The sequence below is a fragment of the Solanum stenotomum genome, chromosome 7, assembly GCF_019186545.1.
Source record: "Solanum stenotomum isolate F172 chromosome 7, ASM1918654v1, whole genome shotgun sequence".
Lineage (NCBI taxonomy): Eukaryota > Viridiplantae > Streptophyta > Magnoliopsida > Solanales > Solanaceae > Solanum > Solanum stenotomum.
Window position 1 is genome coordinate 51,287,515 of NC_064288.1, and position 23,136 is coordinate 51,310,650.

Below are 23,136 nucleotides of genomic sequence, written 5' to 3' on the forward strand. Positions count from 1 at the left end.
AGTTGCAACCTAATTTTCTAAAATAAATAACATGCACCATCAATATTAAAAACATCCAATATTATTACGAAGATCATCAAAATTATTTCTCGATTCAAATCTCCTACTATATAATACATCATTGTACATCTACAAACTCCTCCTTGATTGATATCATTTGTGATTTTTTAAAAACAATGAAGAAAAACAAAACATTAAATCAGAATTTAATGCTAAAAATCAATTAAAACCTTTAGTGGTGATATTCTGGATTTTGTGGCGAATTTTGTTGTAGCTAAAGGTCTAGTTTTTTAAGTGAATCCTAGTTAACAACGTTAGGTGGAGGGATTAGTTCCACGTGGCTTGCCACTCACTAAAAAGTTGGGGTGTTAACTCTTGAGGGTATTTGCGGTCTCTTAGGATAATGGTGGGGGTATTTTTTAACCCAAAATGTAATGAAGGGTATAAGTGGTTTATTTCACATAGTTTAGTGGTAATTTTAACCCTAGTCCGTTCTTTAAAATTTAAATAGAAAAAAATAATATTTTTGAATCTCTCATGTGTAAAAATAAAAAAATATATATAATGATAATAAATTGATCAATGGTTAGACAATAAATATACAGAATTTTCCATGACCTAAAACTTTGGAATGACTTTAGGTCTCACTAAATAGTTGTCTCACATTTTTGTTCCTTTCATATTCTGTTAAGAGGAAAAAAAACAAAAATCAACAGATAGACGATGTACGATGTCGCCTACATGTTTGATGATGACCAGTGTTTTAAAAGGCGGGGGCGTGAGGCAAGACGTTTTATATAGTACAGGGTGAGGCGTAAGCCTCGAGACACGGGGCATAAATCCCATGGATCTACGGGACGTAGTCTCATTTATATTCAATTTTATAGTTTTATTACTAATAAAATAAGCAAAAGTAAATTTTTTAATGATTTATGATTTTTATTTGAGATAAGTATTAATAATCAATAATGAAGAAAAATATATATTATAATTACTATTTGAGAAATATCATTACACCAATAATAAAAATATGATTTAAAGCAAAAAAAGTTCAAAAAAATAAATTAAAAACTCCCGGGCGTACGTTTTTACGCCCATGACATACGTTTTTATGCTCGGGACTTACGCCTCAAATTTTAGAACTTACACCTTATGAATCTACGTCTTTAATTTACGCCCCGTCCTGAGACTCACCCCAAAAACGTTTTTGAAAACACTGATGATGACTTTATTAACAATATATTCAGTGTTGTCTCAACACAGTAAGACTTGCTTTTAATTTTAAGCAAGCGAGTTTTTAATTTTTAATTTTTACCATGTTTTTATTTAAAATTAAGTCATCTTATGTTGACATAATCAACATTAATATATAATGCAATTTTTTGACTAAAAATTTGCAAAATCTATAATTGAAAAACTAGGGAGACATGCATAGTAATTTGTCCCTTGAATGACTAACAAAATTTATATTTGGTCGTTGGTAAATAATGGAAGTTAGTGATGAGTAGTCTTTGGTCTCCATTTTTTTTCCAATAACCTATTCATCAGTTTCGTATAAAATATTCTCTAACAAAAACGACTCCATTAAAAATACTTATTTTCTTCTCTTCCACTTCCTCCTTTATCTATTTTGTTTTCACTAACTTTTTCATTAATCTTTAACATAAAATCTTTACCATTGAAGAATATATATCAATAAGTTCACAATTCAATGAAATTTAAACATAAAATCTTATCGAGTAATTAGTGGTTATGGCTTCTGAAATAGTTGTCCCTACATTATGGAGACATAACTAACTCTTGTTTCTTGTTTTCTTTTTTCTCATAATTAATTTGATGTCCATGGAAAGTATACTTGTTGTACCAATAAATGGTCGTTATGGGGTAAGTATTCTTTTTTCTTTAATCAGAGATTTCAAGTTTGAGTTTTACTAGTACAAAATCTTCTTTATTAGGATGCGTTTTGCCTTTCGATATGAAACTTTCCGAATACTATATATGTAATGATTGGTTTTAATAAATGGAACAATTATTATTACTATTGTAGTTGAGAGAGTTTTTTTGATGATAAAGTTGATTAAGATTAATTTGTAAAATTGAATCAACAATGATTTTTCGAGTGGTCTTTTTTTGGTATCTTATATATATATATTAAAAAAAGGAAGTATTTAGTACTATTTCTAACGAGTCTAATGATAATACATTTTAGAAAATGAAAAGTCATCTAGGAGAATTTTAGTAATCTACTTGTGCTTTTTTACATATATATGATGTTAATGTAATTTATTCTTTGTTTACTTATTTACTTGCTAATATCACTTGTGAAAAATCATGCGCACATCACTATCACCGGAAATGATATAAAATTGACAACAAAAATGTACAAGAAGACAATCAAGTTACCAACCTTGATGAAGTATTTTAATGAGAGACAAAATTTGGATCAAAACAAACATAAACTTGAATCAACAATGCAAATATCCAACTAGTGAGTTTTGAATATTACATGATTAATGAAAAGTAACTCCAAATATAATGTACCATATTGAAAAGATAAAAACGAACGAGAAAATGACTACATGTAATAAAACACGTACATATAATTATACGAGCGAACCAGAAGAAGCAAAGTTTAGATTATCTCCTAAACACAATATTCTCTATAAACTTCACAAAATACTTGACTATCTTAACCTTAATTTTTCCTCTCTTCGGTGGAAATCTTTCTTTTTTTCCCCTCACAACATTGTCCTTCATAGTTAGGTGATAACTCATAAATTCTAAGAAAAAAAAAAGAGAAAATCTCAGCCAATAAATATGAAAATCTGTTTTTTTTTTCTTTCTTTCACATATTTAGAACTAGAAGATGTAAAGTTATATATAGAAAAAACTAACCGTTTATAATTTGAATAATTACAAGGAAAGGAAAAGTTTCTTCAAGTCAATAATTGACATGACATGCACACGGCCATGAGACAAACTCTATCCACTTGACTCCAATATTAAGGGGTCGTTAGGTTTGAACACAGGTTACGTACATTATGTCGGTATTAGTTATATATATTGATTGAATTAGTTATATTAAAATTACTTCATATTGATTGTTGATTGTTTAGTTTGTTGTATTGAAAATATGTGCATTGCATAATTTCGAAGAAGAATTATTTACAAAAAAATATTCTTCACCTTATTTACTAGAAAAAGGTTCGGGTGACCTTAAGGGTATTTTTGTCATTTTCATTTTTTTATCTAGGGATAACTAACTCCGATACTATTGTTTTTTTATCCTTTGATAGGGATAACTTATCATGATTCTAATTACTAACCCTAGTATAAATTATCTCAAGATTAGTAATCAAACAAGAGATAAAACAATACTAAATTTTGATTTTAGAACTATCTATGGTTGTCCATCATACTAAACGATCCATCATAATTTAAGTTGTATATGTCGTTTGTGTAACAATCTCAAGTTAATATTACAATAATAATTTTTAAGTTGTATACGTCGTTTGTGTAACAATCTCAAGTTAATATTACAATAATAATAATAATAATTGATCACGGTTAATGTATAGTGAATCTTTTAATAAGTCAAAATTGTAAATAGCCATAGAAAAATGGTCTCATATGACCACTTACAATTCGAACAGAAGATAAATTATTTTCAGATCTCTTACATGCAAAAATGAGAATATCTTGTAAAATACAAGACATAATAAAATTAAAAAATAAATTCATAAAGAACTACAAAACCAATCGATCAACCTAAAAACTATCCACATCACCAGACAATTAAATATTATGAATTCCAAATTTTCATGTCCTCCATTAACAAATTAATATGTTTCTCTTTGTGAGAACAATGAAAGCTCTGCTTGAGGAGAGAAGCAGACAGGTCAAAGTAGTGTCCTCTTAAGGAATATAAATAAAAGTGAAAAGTTTGAAGTCTATAAGGAAAGACCAATAATTTGTTAAAATCCCATATATGTGATGTGAATTCAATGTATCTCTTTCTTTTTGAGAAGTCCTAGATGTTAAAAATAGATATCGGGTCGAATCTATCCATAAGGAATGTTGATTAACTCATTAGTCTCGTTGGCCTCCTAAACATTATTTATAAAGTTATAATGTAGAAAGTATCATTATGAGTATTGAAAAAAGAGATGGCATCTCCTAGAGCAAATCTAGGTTATGGACAAAGGAAATTCATCCACTTCGTGAGAATTCTTGATTACGGTTAACTTACACATTTTCAACTCACTAAGGACCCTAGATACGAGAATAAGGAGATTGAGGATTAGAATAAACAGTTAGTAGGTAGTCCAACTTTTTCTCCATTCCTAGTGGTAGAACATGGTTCTACTTTGGAGCACTTTTTTGTTACATTACCATTATTATTATTGTTATGATATCATTATACTTTCCTCTTTTCACTATTTTCATCATAGCTTGCTACTTTGACATTCGTTTTCAAATTGTTCTGTAAAACGCTTTTTTTAAGCTAAGGATCTATCGAAAACAACTTCTCTACCCCACAAATGTAGTGGTACGGTTTGCGTACAACCACCCTCCATAGACCCTGTGGAATGGTCTATGTTGCTGTTGTTGAAGGATATGTTCTGATGCATGTATTTATTTATCTGTTCATGCCTTTTATGAATGATGCAGTAAGCAACTCAATTGAAATAAATCTTTTGAGCTCAAATGTCACATAAATTGTAGCATTTTTTCCCTCTTTGAGCAGCCAGTGGTGATTCCTGTCAAACCAGATATTATTCACAAAACACAACCAGCATAACAGGCAGACAATTATCATTTTCTTCATTGATACAACTTTACATACTTTATACAATTTTAAACGAATTGACCATGATATTTTTTTCACTTATACACGTAGCTGCATCGATCTAAACTTAAGCCATGTTTTACATTTCGAAAAGCTCATTTTGTTATAGCAAGAATGGAATAGACCAAAAGAAATGTGACTATAACAATTGCTCCAACAAGAGTGAATTGTGGACTTGTCCATAGCATAAGGTTTGATTTCTCTGCTCTCTTAATAGGATCAACCTCTTCAGATAACGGATATTCAGAGCGCTTAGGATTCCATGTTACGTACTTGTTTGGAGAGAATTGCGAAAAGATGTTTGAGAAGATGTTCTTCCTGTTTCGCTTCCTGAAGCTTGACCAGGCTTTGTCCCAATCAGTTGAGGATTTATCACCTACAAAAGGAAAATAATGTTAATTCATACTGAATTTACCAAGTATGTAAGGTGCAAGAAAGTGCAAGTGGTACACATTGAGGATAAAATGAGAAAAGGTCGCTTAAGATGGCTTGGTGATATCTTGTGTCATCCTACAGATACCGGTTCGCAAGTGTGGAAACTATGGTGATGGAAGGTGTTGCGAGGTAGACCTAAATCACATGGAATGAAGTTGTCTCGAAAGACCTACAATTTCTTGGCATTACCCTAGAATATTCTAACAAATGCAAACTTTGTTAAAATGACAACAACAACATACCTAGTGTAGTCCCACAAGTGGGGGTCTAGGAAGGATAGAGTGTGCGCAGACCTTACCCTTACCTTGGGAGGTAGAAAAGTTATTTCTGATAGACCCTCGGCTCAAGGAAAAACATTTCAAAGCAAGTAAAACAAACTTAGCTAAAATGGAGGGAAAAAAATCCATGTAGGTGATTTTTCACTTTTATTTTAATTAGGTATGATGATGACACGAGTTGAGAGTAACAATGAGGTTTCATATAGCCGACTTCACATTGTTTGGGACTGAAGCGTACTTCTTGTTGTTGTTTAACTAACAATACTAAGATCTAAGTCCACAAGTAGAAAGAATCACTTCCTAAAAGAACACAAGGTATTGCAAGTTCAACGCTGTAACAACATTTCACCAAAGGTGCATATAGATGCCAGCAAATGCCTCCACTTTATATAATTCTTAAGTAAATAGTTAATGTAAAATACACACCTAAACTATCACTTTTTCGCGAGTACCATACCTCAACCTAGAGTTAAAATCTTGTGTCCTTGTTTCTCTTTTTTTTATTCTTGTTGATTACCTCATGTTAGTGTCCATTTATATTCCTATATATATTGTGAATTTATTTGTGTGCGCTATTTTCTCCCAATAACACACTCTAATTGCCATTCTGATTCTCTTATCCATCACATAAGCTCTTTCGATCCAACTCTTCGTGTTCTGCTTAGTCTCATCTTATCAAGACCAGCCTAACCAGTTGGCATAATTCAATCAAATAATGGACGGAGCTAGTCAGATTTGCCACAGAAACAAAACTGCAGTCAGACCAGTTCAATCAGTAAAAATCGGAACCAGACGTCTCATTTTGAGAAGGAAACACCAGTATCTCAGTAAACTCTTTTGGGGGGGGGGGGGATGTGTGTATCTCTACCAGCTTTCCAGGCAGTTCCCAATGTTTGGCACTTCCCATACTTCATCGGTGCAACATCAACAAATTCGCTCATGATCAAGTTACAAGTTACAGCCTAAGATCCATGACCATATTATGTTAACTGTTCTCCTTTATTATCTTATTTACTTTGATTCCGATTGACTACTTTTTTTTCTACAAATAAATAGTTCAAGTCACCTAACCAAAATGGGTTTAGAAGTAAGAGTGCCTCTCAACCTCTTTCAAGTTTATGTGCTTCCGACACATAGGGCTAACATTCCATGAGCCAATAGAACAGATTTACTACCGCTAATCAACATATAAGAGCCATTTGTCCTAATAAACACCCTTATAGAGGAAACTTATAATATGCAACACACAACCACATAGTAGATGTCCCAATGTTGGTCAACATACATGTCTGTCGAAGATTATACCACCAAGCTGTTACTAGGACTCCGACTGACCAAAGATCCCGGGGTACAACTAATGTCTATGATTGATTAGGGCGTCCTCAAACTGCTGGTAGTAAATAATGATTATAATCAGGGAAACAGGATACTCAAAACAGAGAAAGCATCAATAATATATGGATGAAAACATATTTTCTTTTTCAATTTGGAACTTTTAGAGTAGCAATGAAATTAAGGACACATGGGAGGTTAATGGACCAAAGTTGGAGAAAATATTATCTCACGGTCTGAGTGGTGCCAATGCCGATAGAAACAGATAAGCTATAGTGGAAAACGAAAAAGGACAGCAGATTTACAGTTTAACTCTTGCTATAAATTGTTGAACAGCGAAGGGACAATGAGAAAAAGTGTCCAAGATGACCTGGACCACAAAAGCACTCTAGAAAAAGTGGCCAGCTAGCTCACACAGGACAATTTGCTAGGAGGGGTTGTAATTTGTGCAACAGACGTTACATATGTGACAGCACCCTCCAACACCATCTTGCATTTCAGTGAAGTCTGGCAGTCTAGTGCATGTTGCTCAACTTGTTTGGTGTACACTGGGTTAAGCCTAGGACCTTGAAGGAGGCAGTGCTAAGCTAAGGACAAAAGATGGAGAAACAGATGAAGCCTTTTTTTGGACAATTGGAGTATGCATCGTATGGACAATATGGCTAGAAAGGATCAACAGATGTTTCAAGGAAAGAATAAGCAGATTTATTTAAACAACTGATGGTTAAAGTAGTTAAAACTTTTGGTATAAAATGAAAAATGTACATCATTTTGATAGTATTTTGGAGCAATGTAACAGGCAGAAGCTTCAAGTCTGTCCCTCTTAGGTGCTCGAGTAGGCTATTCAACTGATCCAAATAATTTGTGAGTATGCAGCAGCATATTTTTTTTATTCTAGAGAGCTGCTTTAGTAAAAGTTATCTCAACAATTATACTAGGTAGAAAGCATGTGTCCATCTATTTGAGGAGGTGGATAGGAACTCCATGAGGTAGTGGTAAGGTCTGCGTACACTCTACCCTCCCCAGACCGCACCTAGTGGGATTTCACTGGGTATGTTGTTGTTGTTTATAGGAACTCATCACCACCCTGCTAGGATACATGGAACTATAACTTGGACTTGTGCAGCTCATGTAAAGATGCAGTGCGAGAATATAAGACATTTATGTAAGGTTGATATTGTCTAAGTTTCAGTATATGTGAAACAGTTGCTTGAGCTTCCAAGAATTTCATGATGAAATTCCTGGCGACAGATTTTCTCTTCTTTACTGTTCTCCTCGTCCTCCTTTTTCTCTAATTGCTGCCTACTTAATCAAGTTTCAGATCTAATTTCTTTATCATTCTCAACATTGGAGTCCTCGTTTTGAAGCCTAAGCATACTACTTCCAACTATAATGCCTTAGCAGCCCTAAAACCTCCAAACTTCCATCGTCTCCAACTCTATTGCAAAGCTGTCTATTTCTCCTTTCATTTCTCGATCCTCAAACAGATTCATTCTCAAGGAATGAGGGATGCTACAAAAGCAAAACTAAGATTGGATTAAGAAGCTGATTCTTTCTAGAGTATGGGGTCCGAACCTCTTTCCCCTTTAATACACAGGAGTAAGAGGTCAGAAATAGATTTAGTCAACACAATCCCGAGTAGTTTCTGAAGAAGAATCCAAATAACATTGATACTTAGTCCTATTTCTTTCTTGTTCTTTTTCAGGTCTCTAAAACCAGTAAAGATCTCCCTAAACAAAATTGGCACTCAGTGGTTGTAAACAGCAAACATTGTCTTTTTGAAACAGCCAGTGGTTAAATTCTAACAACCACATCCGTGTTATCCTGATTCCAATCATACAGCATATAGTAATGCTAGAACAGCACACTTCCCCTAAAGTACAAATTTGCAAATACTACTTCCCAATCAGCGGTAGATCCAGTATATCATGAACCAACTATCTGGGATGTATATGGTGCATCAGGGATGGAGCTAGAGGGGCAGAAAGGGGTTCATCTGAACATTATATAAGGTTAATTTTGTTCATTATATGTGAAAATCTTGTCTCCGCCACTAGGTGCACCTACTGACTTTAAATACTAGATTGGCCTCTGTAGCCATGACCTGCAAGGATTGCACTATAATGCATGTAGTAAATGGTAAAGCTTGCATCTTTCAAAGCATCCTAAGCCATACATAAGCTTTCGAGCAGTTCATCACCACCATCCGTTGCTTAGACTAAAGGGCAAATTTAGCTTTTCAGTTCTGAACTACAGAAACTAAAAAAAAAATTTGGTAACAGCGTCAACAATAGAATTAAACAGGGTCAAGCAAATATCAAAGAACGGGTCTAAAGCAACTGAATTGCGACTGAAAGACTATAATTTTTCAGCAATTTTCACCATAACAAAGATAAGGGTTGAGCTATATATCAATGAATTGTTAAAAAGAGATACTGAATTGCAACTAAAAGGCTAGAACTTTGCAGCATTTTTCACAATAACAAGAAAAGGCCCAAAAGGGTCGAACCAGTTACTAGTGTGTGGTCGAAAGCTACTGATATGCAACAACTTCAACAACACCAAGAAAAGGGTAAGGCATATATCAATGAATGGTCAAAAATTTTTATACTGAAGTGAAATACCCAACCTGAGTGTTGCTGTTGGAATCACCATTTTGCTGTCTAAAGCTATTGAAAATTGCAATGAAAATTGCAACTAAAAGACTAGAACTTTGCAGCAATTTTCACAATAACAAGAAAAGGGTCAACCCAGCTACAAGTCTAAATGGTCTAAAACTACTGATATGCATCTAAAGAACAACAATTTCAACAACATCAAGAAAAGGGTCCAAGCCAAATACCAATGAATGGTCAATTTTTTTGATACAGAAGTAAATACCCAACCTCATTTACTGTTTTTATAGTTGGAATCACCATTCTTCTGTCTAAAGCTACTGACTTGCAACTAAAAGACTACAACTTTGAGACAGATTACACTATAACAACAGAAAAGGGTCAACCCAGCTACTAGTCAAAATGGTCTAAAACTACTGATATGCAACTAAAGAAGAACAATTTCAACAAAATCAAGAAAAGGGTCAAGCTATATATCAATGAATGTTCAAAAAAATTGACACTGAAGTGAAATACCCAACCTGAATTGCTGTTGGAATCACCATTTTGCTGAGAATTTTTTCCTGAACAACAAGGTTTGAGACCCTTTTGAGTTGTTGGACAAGACCATAAACCGTGAGAAGAAATGTTTCTGTATGATAATCGAATATCCATTGGTGTATCTCTGCTTTGATTTCAAGAATTTTGTGTACAAGCAGAGGAAGAGTAAGAATTGAGAAGAGATATACGTGGTGCATAATGCATATAGAGGGTCAAATATTTGAGACTTTTCACTAAGAACTTAATGAAAAAAAAAATGATGTTACTCTTTATTACTCTTCGGATTTTGATATTTAAATAATTATATTTTAGTCTGTCAATTTTTTATTTTTTTTATGTATCTTTTAATTATTTTGAATTGTCAATTATTATGATTTATAATATTTTTTTATAATTTACAAATATATGAATTTCATTTCAAAAAAATTAGAGATTTCACGCACAAATTTCCGATCAAACTTAAATTATTTGACTCTCGAAAAATGAAAAGTGTTACATAAATTGAGACAAAAGGAGTATTTTCTTTGATTGGTAAAAAAAGATAGATAATAAAACTATGATTTATAAACAAAAGATGAATGAGAATTGCTCGGATGGTATGTACCTTCACTTCCGATCTTAAAGATTGTGGGTTTAAATTACCAAGGAGCAAAGATGAAGAGCTCATACGGGTAAAAAAAAAAAAAAAAAATTGGACAAAAAGAAACAAAAACATTTTGAAAATTTATAAAGTTAGAAGTAATTAGACCCTTAATTATTATTATTATTTTCATTTGAAAAAGGTATTATTTCGCTTATAAAAATAATAAATTAAATATTTGTGTAATATCATATTCATAGTTTTTTTTTTTTTGTATATGATACATAACTATATAAAATTGTTGATTTTTTTTGTTGAATCTGTTATGATTTGGGATAGAATTTGAGAAGAAAAATTTGATTGTTTGGAGTTGTTATTTGGGAGAGATTAACATTAATTCGATTTGCATAATTTGGGGAACTGACATTTAATTTTATATTTAATTTTTTTTTTAATCTCAACAAACTAGTTGTATAATGTATCACAATTAATGTATACGGATGAAACTTATGTATCCGGATAACTGATATTTGAAGGGATTTTTGTAAAATAGAAAAAAGTAGAGATATAATGTAATTTAGGTCTTACACTATGAGATTTATGTAAGTTATAGTACTATATATATATATATATTGTTAAATGTAATATATTGTTTCAATTTCTGGCAGAGAATCATAAGGTATTACTCCCTCCGTCCAACAATAATTTTTTTCACTATATTGTTTTAGGACGTCCAACAATACTTGTCCACTTTATGAAATCAATGGATAATTTACATTCAGTTCTTAATTTACCATGGCCATTGATTATAGTCATTTTCCTATTACATTTTTCAAGACATTGTATTGATTACATTCAAAGAGTGATACAGTAAAATTACATTTCTATTTATAATTTTTTAAGAAGTGTGCAAAATCAATAGTGGATAAATATTGTTGGACAGAAGGAGTACAAGTTAAATAGGTTAAGTAAAAAAAATTGTCATTGATAAAGCTTTTAAAACTTCAAAATTAAATTAGAGTTTGTGAAATTTATAATTATTTTCTATGCTATGTGTTGTCCCAAGAGCTTAGGAACATCTCAAGAACTTCCATCTTAAATTTGAAATGATCTTGAGATTCAAAGTTGAAGAACATTATATTCTCATATATTATATATTTATCGCTTGTATAGTTATATATGTCAAATATATAATATGTATAACATCACTACATATGATATACATTAGATATGGATAAGATACGTAAGCATACACAATATATCACTTGATCATTTGTATGTCATATTTTTCTTTTTTCTTTTGAATAACAAATCATCAAGTCTTAAGCTCTAATTAGTGTTATCAAACATGATTCAATATTAATTTATGCAAATTCCATTTTTAAAAATCTTGTTGTCCTCTAATTTTGCCATATTTTTGTGGAAAAATATACAAGGAGATAGGGTATGAAATTACTTTCCTACCTTAAATTAACAAAATAGAAAGTTAAGTATAGTATAGACAATTTTTTTTGTCTAACCAAAGATGAAACAAAATAAGAATTCAAAATTAATTTTACAACAAATAGAAACCACATGTACATGAAATAAAAGAGTTTATCATAAGTAATGTTCGAATGTATTGTTTCTTGATCAAATAATTAAGAATTTTTCTTATTAAAATTCTATTCAATACTTTGTATACAAAGTAAAAGAGGAAAAGTGGAGGTCTGATCCAGCTATATAAAAAACCAATAGCAGAGATAAATCAAGAGAGATTTTCACCTCCGAGTTGGGGATTACATGTATTCCCCCAAAATAGCTACAAATATAAATCATTTAAATAAATTATTTAGAGTGATCGCAGAAACTATCGACAAGTTTGCACACACATGAAAAAATCAAAATATTCTAAGAATGAGAAAGTCTAGACAAACATGCCATGTCAATTCAAATTAATTTGGATTTCAAACTGGCATCATACATCAAACGATATATATATATATATATATATAATTTCACAAATAGCCATTATAATAAACTTTATTAAACTCCTTAACTATGGTTTGCATATTGACGGGCTGTAGCTATAGCTTACTCGCTTGAATAGTTCGCACCTCGCCTGTATAATTCGTGGGTACGTTTATATACTTCACGTGTATTTCTATAATTGAGTTATTTTCATTCGTATTTGATACAAATATGGTAAAACTCAAAATAACAAATTTATACAAATTCAAATATCTAAACCTTAAACAGTTTTACAAATTATTTTATACAAATTACATTATACAAAAGTAATACAAATTTCGAAAACTACATGATTATACAAACTTTAAAAAGTTATACAAAAAAGATTGAAAGTATCAGATGATCAAACTGAAAAATCGAAGGAAATCACTGTCAAATAACAAATACAAATCAAACAAAGAATTGTTAGTGACGAATTGTACAAACTCGAACCGCAACCCATGTAATTGACTCTAAATGTTAGTGGCAAATTGTATATTAGCTAAATTGTAGTTATGTTAACTAATTAATTAGTATAGTTTGTTTACTTGCGTAATTTCCTCTAAAAAATACTCCCCTCCATTTCACAAAGAATAACCTGGTTTGACTTGGCACGGAGTTTAAGTAAATAAAAAAGACTTTTGAATCTTGTGGTTCTAAATTAAAGTTATGTCAAATGTACAAAATTGTCCTTAATCTTGTGGTCTTAAACATGCCACGTGGAAAGCAGAAAGTAAAATGTTACCAAAAAAAGAAAGAGGTCATTATTTTTTAAACTGGGTCATTCTTTGTGAAACGGAGGGAGTAACATTTTTGAGAATATCGATCGATTGAATTGGGTCGGGTGTCCATGTTCACTACAAGAGTCATGGGCTTGAGCCCAACATCTCATTCAGGCTTGGCCCATTTCCTATATCTCTTCTTCTCTAAATGCTATATATTCACATTTCAGGTCGAAACCCTAATTTTCTCTTTAAGGTTTCACTCTACACTTCTACCGAAAAACCCTAGCAGTCCCCCCCCCCCCCCCCCCCGCCCCCCCCCCCCCCCCCCTGCAATGGCCACCGCTGCCGCCATCCCTACCACCACCGTGCAAAGCCTGGAAAATGATATGGCCACTGACAGCGCCGCCGTTCCCCTCCCCGCCGTCATGAAGGCTCCGATCCGTCCTGATGTGGTCACCTACGTCCACTCCAACATTTCCAAAAACGCCCGACAACCGTATGCAGTGTCGAGGAAAGCCGGTCACCAGACATCTGCTGAGTCATGGGGTACCGGACGTGCTGTGTCACGTATCCCTCGTGTTCCCGGTGGTGGTACTCACCGTGCCGGACAGGGAGCTTTCGGTAACATGTGTCGTGGTGGACGGATGTTCGCTCCAACGCAGATCTGGCGCCGATGGCATAGGAAGATCCCTGTTAACCAAAAGAGGTATGCTGTTGCTTCAGCTATTGCTGCATCTTCTGTTCCTTCATTGGTTCTCGCTCGTGGTCACCGTATTGAATCGGTCCCTGAGCTACCTCTCGTTATTTCCGATTCAATTGAGGGTATTGAGAAGACTAGTAATGCTATAAAAGCTTTGAAGCAAATTGGTGCTTACCCAGATGCTGAGAAGGCTAAGGACAGCCATGCTATTCGCCAAGGAAAGGGAAAAATGCGTAACCGTCGTTACATTTCCCGAAAAGGTCCATTGATTGTGTATGGAACTGAAGGAGCTAAGCTCGTGAAGGCATTCAGGAACATTCCTGGTGTTGAAATCTGCCATGTTGATCGTTTGAATCTGCTCAAGCTTGCTCCAGGTGGTCACCTTGGTAGGTTTATTATCTGGACCAAATGTGCTTATGAGAAATTGGATGGCATTTATGGTACATTCGATAAGCCATCACTGAAGAAGAAGGGATATTTGTTGCCAAGGCCAAAGATGGTGAATGCTGATCTTGCCAGGATTATCAATTCTGATGAGGTGCAGTCTGTTGTTAGACCAATCAAGAAGGATGTTAGCAAGAGGGCAACTTTGAAGAAGAATCCATTGAAGAACCTGAACGTATTGCTGAAGCTCAATCCTTATGCAAAGACTGCCAGGAGGATGTCCCTTTTGGCCGAGGCACAGCGTGTCAAGGCCAAGAAGGAGAAGCTCGACAAGAAGAGACATCAAATTACAAAGGTATCATCTTTAGAAGTTTTGTTTAATCTTATAATTTGCGATAATCTAATGCATACATAGTTAAACAAGTAATTGCAACTATTTGTTTATTGAATCATGTTAAACTAGGTAGAAGCGAATGATTAAAGAAAGAAAAATCAAATATTTGCACATAGAGTTGTGTTTAGTATTGAAGTAGATAATGTAGGAGTACTAAATAATGGTATGATTAATAACTAATCTTGGTTTTGTTTTGATTAATAATGATTTGGCTTTTGTGCTATTTATCCCTTGTGAATAGAACCACTTTTTTTGTACATGACAAACCTTAATTATTAATTTGATTAGTTTATGATATTTCATTTGGTTCAGTTGTATTCTGCTCCTTACAGTATGTCGCTCAAATGTACTGAGAAGATGCTTATTACTATTGTAGTGGTAGGGTTTGGTGTGGTCATGTTATGCTCCGTTTAGTATGTCACTTGAACGTGCTAAGAAGATGCTTATTACTATTGTAGTGATACAAGTGTCCTGATTGGTTCAGTCGTGTTCTGCGTGTTCTGGATGCTTATTACTATTGTAGTGATACAAGTATAGGGTAGTTTTCCTTTTCGTTCTTTTAGCTAAGAACAAGTGTTACATGCATTAGAAGCTTCAATCAAAGCTGTTTGAACTGTGTTTGGCAATTATGTGAATTTGGTTGAGTGTTGAAAAGTTTATTTGATGCTTGGGAGATTAGAAATGGTAGTGTTCTCTTTGTACTAAATAACATCTTATAGGTGTCTCCCATTTTGTGTCCTCTATAAAGAACATTAGTGAAACTGTGCATAAAATTTCTGGGCTGTATCATGCTCTACAACTTCCGCTGTTTTCCTGATTCCATTTTTGGTTGTTGCAGGAGGAGGCATCAGCTATCAGGGGTGCAAGTCATTCGTGGTACAAGACCATGATCTCAGATTCTGATTATGCAGAGTTCGACAACTTCACAAAGTGGCTCGGAGTTTCTCAGTAATGGGACTTTACTTTTATGAACTCATGTTAGAAAGTTTTTTGTTTAGTCTGTTGTTTTGTTCTACTTTGCTGGCCCAAGACATGAAAGATATTGAGTGGGAGGAAAACTATGGGCGCGTTGCCTGGCTTTTCCTTACCTACATTTTGAGTTTTCATTTTAGCTGGAGTATTACTCTACATGGTATGGAATTAAGGATTTTTATGGAGTAGTTTGTTTTCTAATATTGCATGTGGGATTTTATCTTTCTTCAGCTGCATTGCAGATTGACCTTAAATAGAGACACATCCCATTGGTTTTTGAACTGAAAAATTCCAATACCACAAACGTTCACACACCTAGATATAATTTCATTGATGTGGTATAATATTATTGTGACTATACCATTAGTTGTGAATCTAAATTGTCTTTGTTCACTTAAAGTTATCCTCACTTCTTAGTTGGAATTAAATAATTTAGGTGTATTTTTCGTCTTTTTAAATAAAATGACTAGATGGTAGAATGAAGAAGAGAGGAGTAGGGAGTGTAATAATAATAATATTGATGGGTATTTATAGTGCTCAAAGAAACATAGAATGATCAATTGTGTTGGAGTCCAAAAGGGCCTAATTAGGCTTGGCCCTAATATCAAAACCATGGAGCGAGCCCAGTAGCTATTTCGTTTTCTTCAAAGGATGACTGCTTATAGGCCCACCTTCTAATTCGTTGTGTTCTTAACATATGTGATTGATTCTTCGAAATGTAATTTGACTGTACATACAAGTTCATGTCGTTATTTGTGACTCGTAGAAATCGGAATCATGACCAAGGAATTGGTAGTTGGATGGATATAAACGAGAAGATTGACATGACTATTTCTATATGTAAAAGAATGTATGAAGTCGGCTTCATGAGTACAAGTATAGAGGTTGAAAAAGTGTTTAGGTAGTAGCCGAGGTTGTTTTCCATAAGCTTAGAAACTCTAGTTTCTCTTTGTTTACGTAAGTACTCTTGGAACCATAGTCAAGTACAAAGCACCACTCGATATTGCATTAAGGGCTTCTATTGCATCAACGGTGGAAATAGAGAGCAGGCTTCAAAATTGCTCTTTTTAATTGACATTTCTTACTATTATATTTTACAATGTTACAAACAAAATATCAAACTCTCATTTAATGTTTGTAACAACAATAAAACTTTATTTACATAATTTCTAAAATATCTTTATTGTTCTTTTAGAAAGTTGCAAAGGATTTTCCCTTGCAGAGGGTATATCGAAAACAATCTTCTACCTTATAGAGATAAGATAAGATATGTGTGTATTCTATCCTCCTCGAACTCCACTTATGAGATTACAAGATGTTTTATTATTCTTATTCACTAGGGAAATAAGTTTGTATTCTAATATTGAGTTGTCAACTTTACTTATGCTTGTCTAGTTTCTTTTTCATCTCTTTTCATGTCAAAGATGAGAAATGAAATGATGAAGAAACACAATTATGAATTTATATTCGAATCAGACAATAGTAAATTTCAAGGTGAATAGTACAACTTTATTTGATGAGGGCAAATATATTCAATACATCATCACTTCTTATTAATTTAAATTAAAAATTAATAAATTGAAATATTCCATTGTGTGCCCAAATATTATATTCTACATTTGTAGCCACAAGCAATTTGAGGAAACCTTTTTGTTTTAATTTTTGGTTCATATTTTCTTAGGGGGAGGTAGGTCCAGTCCAAGCTTGTGCGGTAATATAAAAAAACGATGTTTTCAATGCCTTTGATAGATTTACTCGTCTAAAAAATACGTAATAACAAAAAAAAGAAAATTATTTTTTTTCTAGCCAATGATAGATTTACTCTGTAATCATTTAAAATTTATTAAATATAAATTTATAAAATGATTCGGATTATATTAAATTCATTAATATATTAGTCCAAATAAATATTATGGATTGATATAATTGAGCTAATTATTTAAATTCAAAAAATGAATTTAATTAAAGCCCGCTCCATAAAGCCCATATGCCATGTCACTTAAATTTGATTGGCCGAAGGAAATCCTATTCCAATCACAACTCCCCTATTTTAAAACTATAAACAGGGGTCTTCATAATTCAGAAAGAAGAGAGAAAATTCAAAACAAGAAGCTAGAGAAAACCCGTGGTACAAACGCCATAAAATTCTCTATAAAGCTACAAGTTTAAGAATTCAAGCATTTAAGTTCAAGAACGATCAAGATCAAGACTATCAGGTTCAAGAACAAGCTCAAAGCCCTTGAATTCAAGCAAAAGCCAAGATCAAGATAAAGTTCAAAGTTCAAATTCATCAAAGATTCAAGATCAAACTTTAAAGCCCTTGAATCATATTTGAAAAGGCGAATTCAGAGGAATCATAGAGATTGTAACACTCGCACTTTGAAATAATAAATACGATTGTTGCTATAATTTTCCGTTCTTGATTATTGTTTTCTCAACGCGAATTTTATTGTCTACAAATTCTGGCACGCCCAGTGGAACAATCTCTACCTCTCATCTCAACTTTTCAAGTATCAAACAACATCGATATAACTTCCATGAAGAACAACTCTCGATCAACTGCCTCTAAGGACACTAGCTCCAAGTTCTCTACTGAAGTTGAAGACATTCTTGATGTTACCTTTGGAAGTTTCGGAGTTGTTACGAGAAACAAAGCTGCTACGCTAGGACAACAAACACTGCAAGTGTCGTCTGCATCATCTCCTGTTTTTGGGTCTTCAACTCTAAAAAGAGCAAGTTCCTCCACAAATGCTTTGGAAGGAGGAAGCAGTATTGCTGAAAAGATCAATGAGACATTGACTCTACTTGAGCAATCTGGTTCTAAGAATTCTACCACAAGGGAGAAATATGATTAAACTAATGAATCATCTCCATATGCATCGCGTAACGTGAGTCTGCTGAAGATTAACTTGCGCGACAATCCATGCTACTCTCCTACATCTCCAATGATCATGCAAACGATCGTAACTGTTGCTTCCTCTCTTGATGAACAATTCGCAAATCTGACAAAGTTGGTTGAAGGATTGACAATGCATGTACAACACCAAGAGTCTCGAATTGATAAATTTATGGATAGGATGGAAGGACTTTTAGATGGAGAAGCGAGTCATGCGCCTGGAAAAGGTGTTGAAGTTCAAGAGATCGGAGATCCTGCGAAGAAAGCACCGCTTGTTAATGAGATGCCAATTTCTTCTAAAGGAATTATCCCACTTGATCTCTTGAAAGAGTTTATTAAAGCCACTATCAAAGATAAGTATGAAGTCTCCACCAAGTCTTCTCACATGTATGCCAAGCCATACACTGCGAGAATTGATAACTTCAAAATGTCTGCTGGTTATCAACCTCCCAAATTTCAACAATTTGAGGGTAAAGGAAATCCAAAACAACATGTTGCACACTTCGTGGTGACATGTAATAATGCTGGAACCTATGGAGACCATCTCGTCAAATAGTTTATCCGCTCTCTAAAAAGAAATGCCTTTGATTGGTACACAGATTTCGAACCTAATTCTATTGATAGTTGGGAGCAACTAAAGCACAAATTTCCCAATCGCTTCTATAGCACAAGGCGTACGGTGAGCATTCTAGAACTCACAAATACTCGCCAAAGGAAGGATGAAACGGCTATAGATTTCATAAATCGATGGAGGAACGCGAGCGTAAATTGCAAGGATAGGCTTAGTGAAGCTTCTAAAATCGAAATGTGTATTCAAGGAATGCACTGGGAGCTTCTTTACATCTTACAAGGAATAAAACCAAAATACTTCGAAGATATAGCTACTCGCGCTCATGATATGGAGTTAAGCATGTCCTCTGCTGGAAAAGATATGACGTATGTCCGAGAAGGAAGCGACAAGCAGGAACCCAAGAGATGGAGTAAATTTGTGCCTAGAATGACAATAAAGAATCCATGAATGTTAATGTGTCGCCTGCGAAGATCACTACGAATAAGGGCATGAAGCAAAATCTGAGAATGACTTTCCAAGCAATAGACTTGTGAGCCATCCTCTCGAAAAATGTTTTGTCTTCAAGGATAGAGTGATGCGATTGGTTAACGAAAAGAAAATTGTCCTTGATGATGAGAATGCTAGTTCTAACCAGATCTCTATCACGTTTGGCTCACTCGATTCGGTCCAAATATATATCTCTCAAAAGCATGAAGAAGAGTCATTGGAGCAGAAAGTTGATATAGATGGTGACGAAGGCTAGATTCTTGTAACTAGGTGAAGACGCAACAAGTCAAGCTTATGAAAAGAATCATCCAAGCAACCAATTAGAGGGAATATGGTGAAGAAATTGAAGAAGCATAAATCCATCAATCGCCCAAAGAGGGCAAAGGTAGAAGTGCATCACTACCAAAAACCCCGACGTCCTGTGACTCTAGAGGAATTCTTACCAAGTTCGTTCGACATAAAGTTTACTCAAAACAATGTCGAGGCATCATGTTTCAATGCTGATAAAATAGAAACAATAAAAGTGCCTTCTACTGACAAAGAAGGAACAACGAGTGAATCCTCACCAAAAGTGTCTTCTAATGACGATGAAAAGACAACAAGNGTCCTGTGACTCTAGAGAAATTCTTACCAAGTTCGTTCGACATAAAGTTTACTCAAGACAATGTCGAGGCATTATGTTTCAATGTTGATAAAGCAGAAACAATAAAAGTGCCTTCTACTGACAAAGAAGGAACAACGAGTGAATCCTCACCAAAAGTGTCTTCTAATGACGATGAAATGACAACAAGGGAAATCTAGTCAATGATGTCTCTTTCACCTTCTGAAACACATATTGAACTTTCTTTCGAAGAAGCACATACATGTGATACAAAAATCACATTTACAGATAATGATCTTCTATTCGGTGAAACACTACACAATCGTCCTTTGTATATGGCTGGTCACGTGCTAGAGAAGAAGATAAATAAAATCTTAATAGATGAAGGATCTAGAGTCAACATTCTGCATATCTACACATTGAAGGAACTCGACATCATGACTGGAGAACTTAGTGAAAGTCGTCTGTTGATACAAGGATTTAATTAAGGGGGGTAGAGGTCCATAGGCTCTATTAAATTAGAGATCCACATGGAAGATTTGCGATCAAGCACATGGATGCATGTGATTGACGCAAAGACATCATACAATATATTACTTGGCAAACTTTGGGTACATGAGAATATAATTGTCTCATCTTCTTACTATAAATGTTTGAAGTATCTTGAAGACGGGATTGAAAGGAAGATAGTTGCAGATGATAATCCTTTCACTGAAGTTGAGACACACTTTGCCGATGCGAAATTTTATTTAAAAAGTTATGTTGTTAAAGGGGCCAAATCTAATGATGTAAGACCAATCATGTCCGATAAGGTCATAAGCAAAATAATCGATGCGACAGTCGAAAAGGTAAACGTTGACACTAAAGAACTTTATCCCATTCTTAATGGAGGGAAGATCATATCTTCAAAGAAGAAGCTGACTTCTATACTTTGTTATGTTCCAAAAGTGAAGAAAGAAGAAGGTCAATCATCTAACCTTCAAGAAAATGTATTGAGAGGGATAACTCTTCCAATCAAACAGATTGATGCAATAAACTTGTCTTCAAAGCTGCCAGAAAAATCAATTTCTCAAAATCAAGTGCGAGATATGGCGCTCCTTACAAAACGCACAAGATAAGGTTTTGATCTCAATGCTTACAAGTTATTTGTGAAGGCTAAATAGACCCTAATGAGCCATTAATGTTAGGAAAACTTGTATCAGAAGATACAACTAGGCAAGCACGTGAAGGCCTAAGTTATAGCCAACCGCCACCAATTCGCATTTCCATAAGAAAGGAAAGCAACAACCATATAACTTTTGAAGATGATGTCGCTACTCCCAACAAAAAGCCTTCCGTCTTTGATCGACTTGGAGAATCGACTGCAAGAACTTCTTTGTTTGAGAGGTTAGATCCATTGAAGAAAAACAAGAATCTGAGAAGTTATTTAAAAGTTACAACGCCTTCTTCACATTTGGTTCGAAAGGATTTTAAAAGTTTGATTCCTTCTAGAATGAGGCGATGAGTGGAACTTGTAGTTTCATGTAAAGAGGAACTCAAGACAAAGGTTCACACTGTGGTTTACACCAAGGAGCGCGAGGAAGATGAAGAAAGTGTAGGCTCCTCAAATCATATTACAATCTAAAATGAGTACGATTTTTTGCCTCAAATGAAGATTGGTGAAGAGTTAGAAAATATTGTCTGGTGTTGTCATATATCTGTTAATGACAATGATCCTTTAGAAGAGGAAGATGTTAGAGATTCTCTTCCGGAACTTGAAGAAGGAGTAAAGACCTCAATAGATCCTTTGAAAGAAGTTAACCTTGGCACTGATGAAGACCCAAGGCCAACTTTCTTAAGTGTCTTTCTAGAAGTTGATGAAGAAATCGCTTATATAAATATACGCAAAAAATATAAGGATGTCTTCGCTTAGAGTTATAAAGAAATACTTGGATTGAATCCTAAAGTAGCGGTCCATCAGTTGGCAGTCAAAAATGGTTCTCGTCCTGTTAAGCAAGCTCAAAGACGCTTTAGGCAAGACTTGGTTCCATTGATAGAAAATGAAGTTAACAAACTCATTAAGGCAGGCTTTATTCGTGAGGTCAAATATCCTACATGGATTTCAAGTATTGTTCCTATAAGGAAGAAGAATGGTCAAATTCGAGTATGTGTTGACTTTAGAGATCTTAATAATGCATGCCCTAAATATGAGTTTCCTCTTCCCATTCCGGAGCTAATGATTGATGCCACCACTGGTTATGAGGCGATGTCGTTCATGGATGGTTCTTTTGGCTATAATCAAATCCGCATGGCTCCAAAGGATGAATAACTCACCGCATTTCGCATGCCTAAGGGTATTTATTGTTATAAAGTGATACTATTTGGTTTAAAGAATGTTGGTGCCACATATTAAAGGGCTATGCAAAATATATTTGATGACTTGCTTCATAAAAATATTGAATGCTATGTTGATGACTTAGTGGTAGAGTCGAGAAAGAAGGGTGATCATTTGAAAGACTTAAGAATGGTGTTTGAGTTACTCCGAAAATATCAACTAAGGATGAACCCATAGAAATGTGCCTCCGGAGTTACTTTTGGCAAGTTCCTTGGCTTTATTGTGAGACATCGAGGAGATGAAATTGATCAAGGTAAAGTTGATGCAATATTGAAGATGCCTGAGCCTAGAAATATTCATGAGTTAAAAAGTCTCTAAGAAAAATTAGCCTACTTGAAGAGATTCATCTCAAATCTAGCGGGAAGATACCAACCATTCGGTCATCTCATGAAGAAAGGTGCTCCTTTTAATTGGA

The 23,136-nt window shown here is 34.1% G+C and overlaps 2 protein-coding genes across 2 annotated transcripts; one reads left to right on the plus strand and one right to left on the minus strand.

Annotated features, from left to right (window-relative positions):
* Positions 1-4,818: 4,818 nt before the first annotated feature.
* On the minus strand, positions 4,819-10,298 carry LOC125870864 (uncharacterized). The gene is made up of 2 exons (XM_049551414.1): positions 10,031-10,298; positions 4,819-5,225 (listed from the first exon to the last, which is right to left on the minus strand). Exons 1-2 carry the CDS (start codon positions 10,161-10,163, stop codon positions 4,945-4,947), a joined length of 414 nt encoding a protein of 137 aa, XP_049407371.1. The 5' UTR covers positions 10,164-10,298; the 3' UTR covers positions 4,819-4,944.
* A 3,289-nt stretch (positions 10,299-13,587) lies between these two features.
* LOC125870426 (60S ribosomal protein L4) lies at positions 13,588-15,981 on the plus strand. The gene is made up of 2 exons (XM_049550861.1): positions 13,588-14,782; positions 15,660-15,981. Exons 1-2 carry the CDS (start codon positions 13,676-13,678, stop codon positions 15,771-15,773), a joined length of 1,221 nt encoding a protein of 406 aa, XP_049406818.1. The 5' UTR covers positions 13,588-13,675; the 3' UTR covers positions 15,774-15,981.
* Positions 15,982-23,136: the final 7,155 nt, after the last annotated feature.

Excerpts from the sequence above, each read along its gene's own strand:
- LOC125870864 (XM_049551414.1), bottom strand. The coding sequence starts at position 10,163 with ATGGATATTCGATTATCATACAGAAACATTTCTTCTCACGGTTTATGG. Across the intron at positions 5,226-10,030 it reads TGATTCCAACAGCAATTCAG|GTGATAAATCCTCAACTGAT; the intron begins GTTGGGTATTTC and ends TTCCTTTTGTAG.
- LOC125870426 (XM_049550861.1), top strand. The coding sequence starts at position 13,676 with ATGGCCACCGCTGCCGCCATCCCTACCACCACCGTGCAAAGCCTGGAA. Across the intron at positions 14,783-15,659 it reads AGAGACATCAAATTACAAAG|GAGGAGGCATCAGCTATCAG; the intron begins GTATCATCTTTA and ends TGGTTGTTGCAG.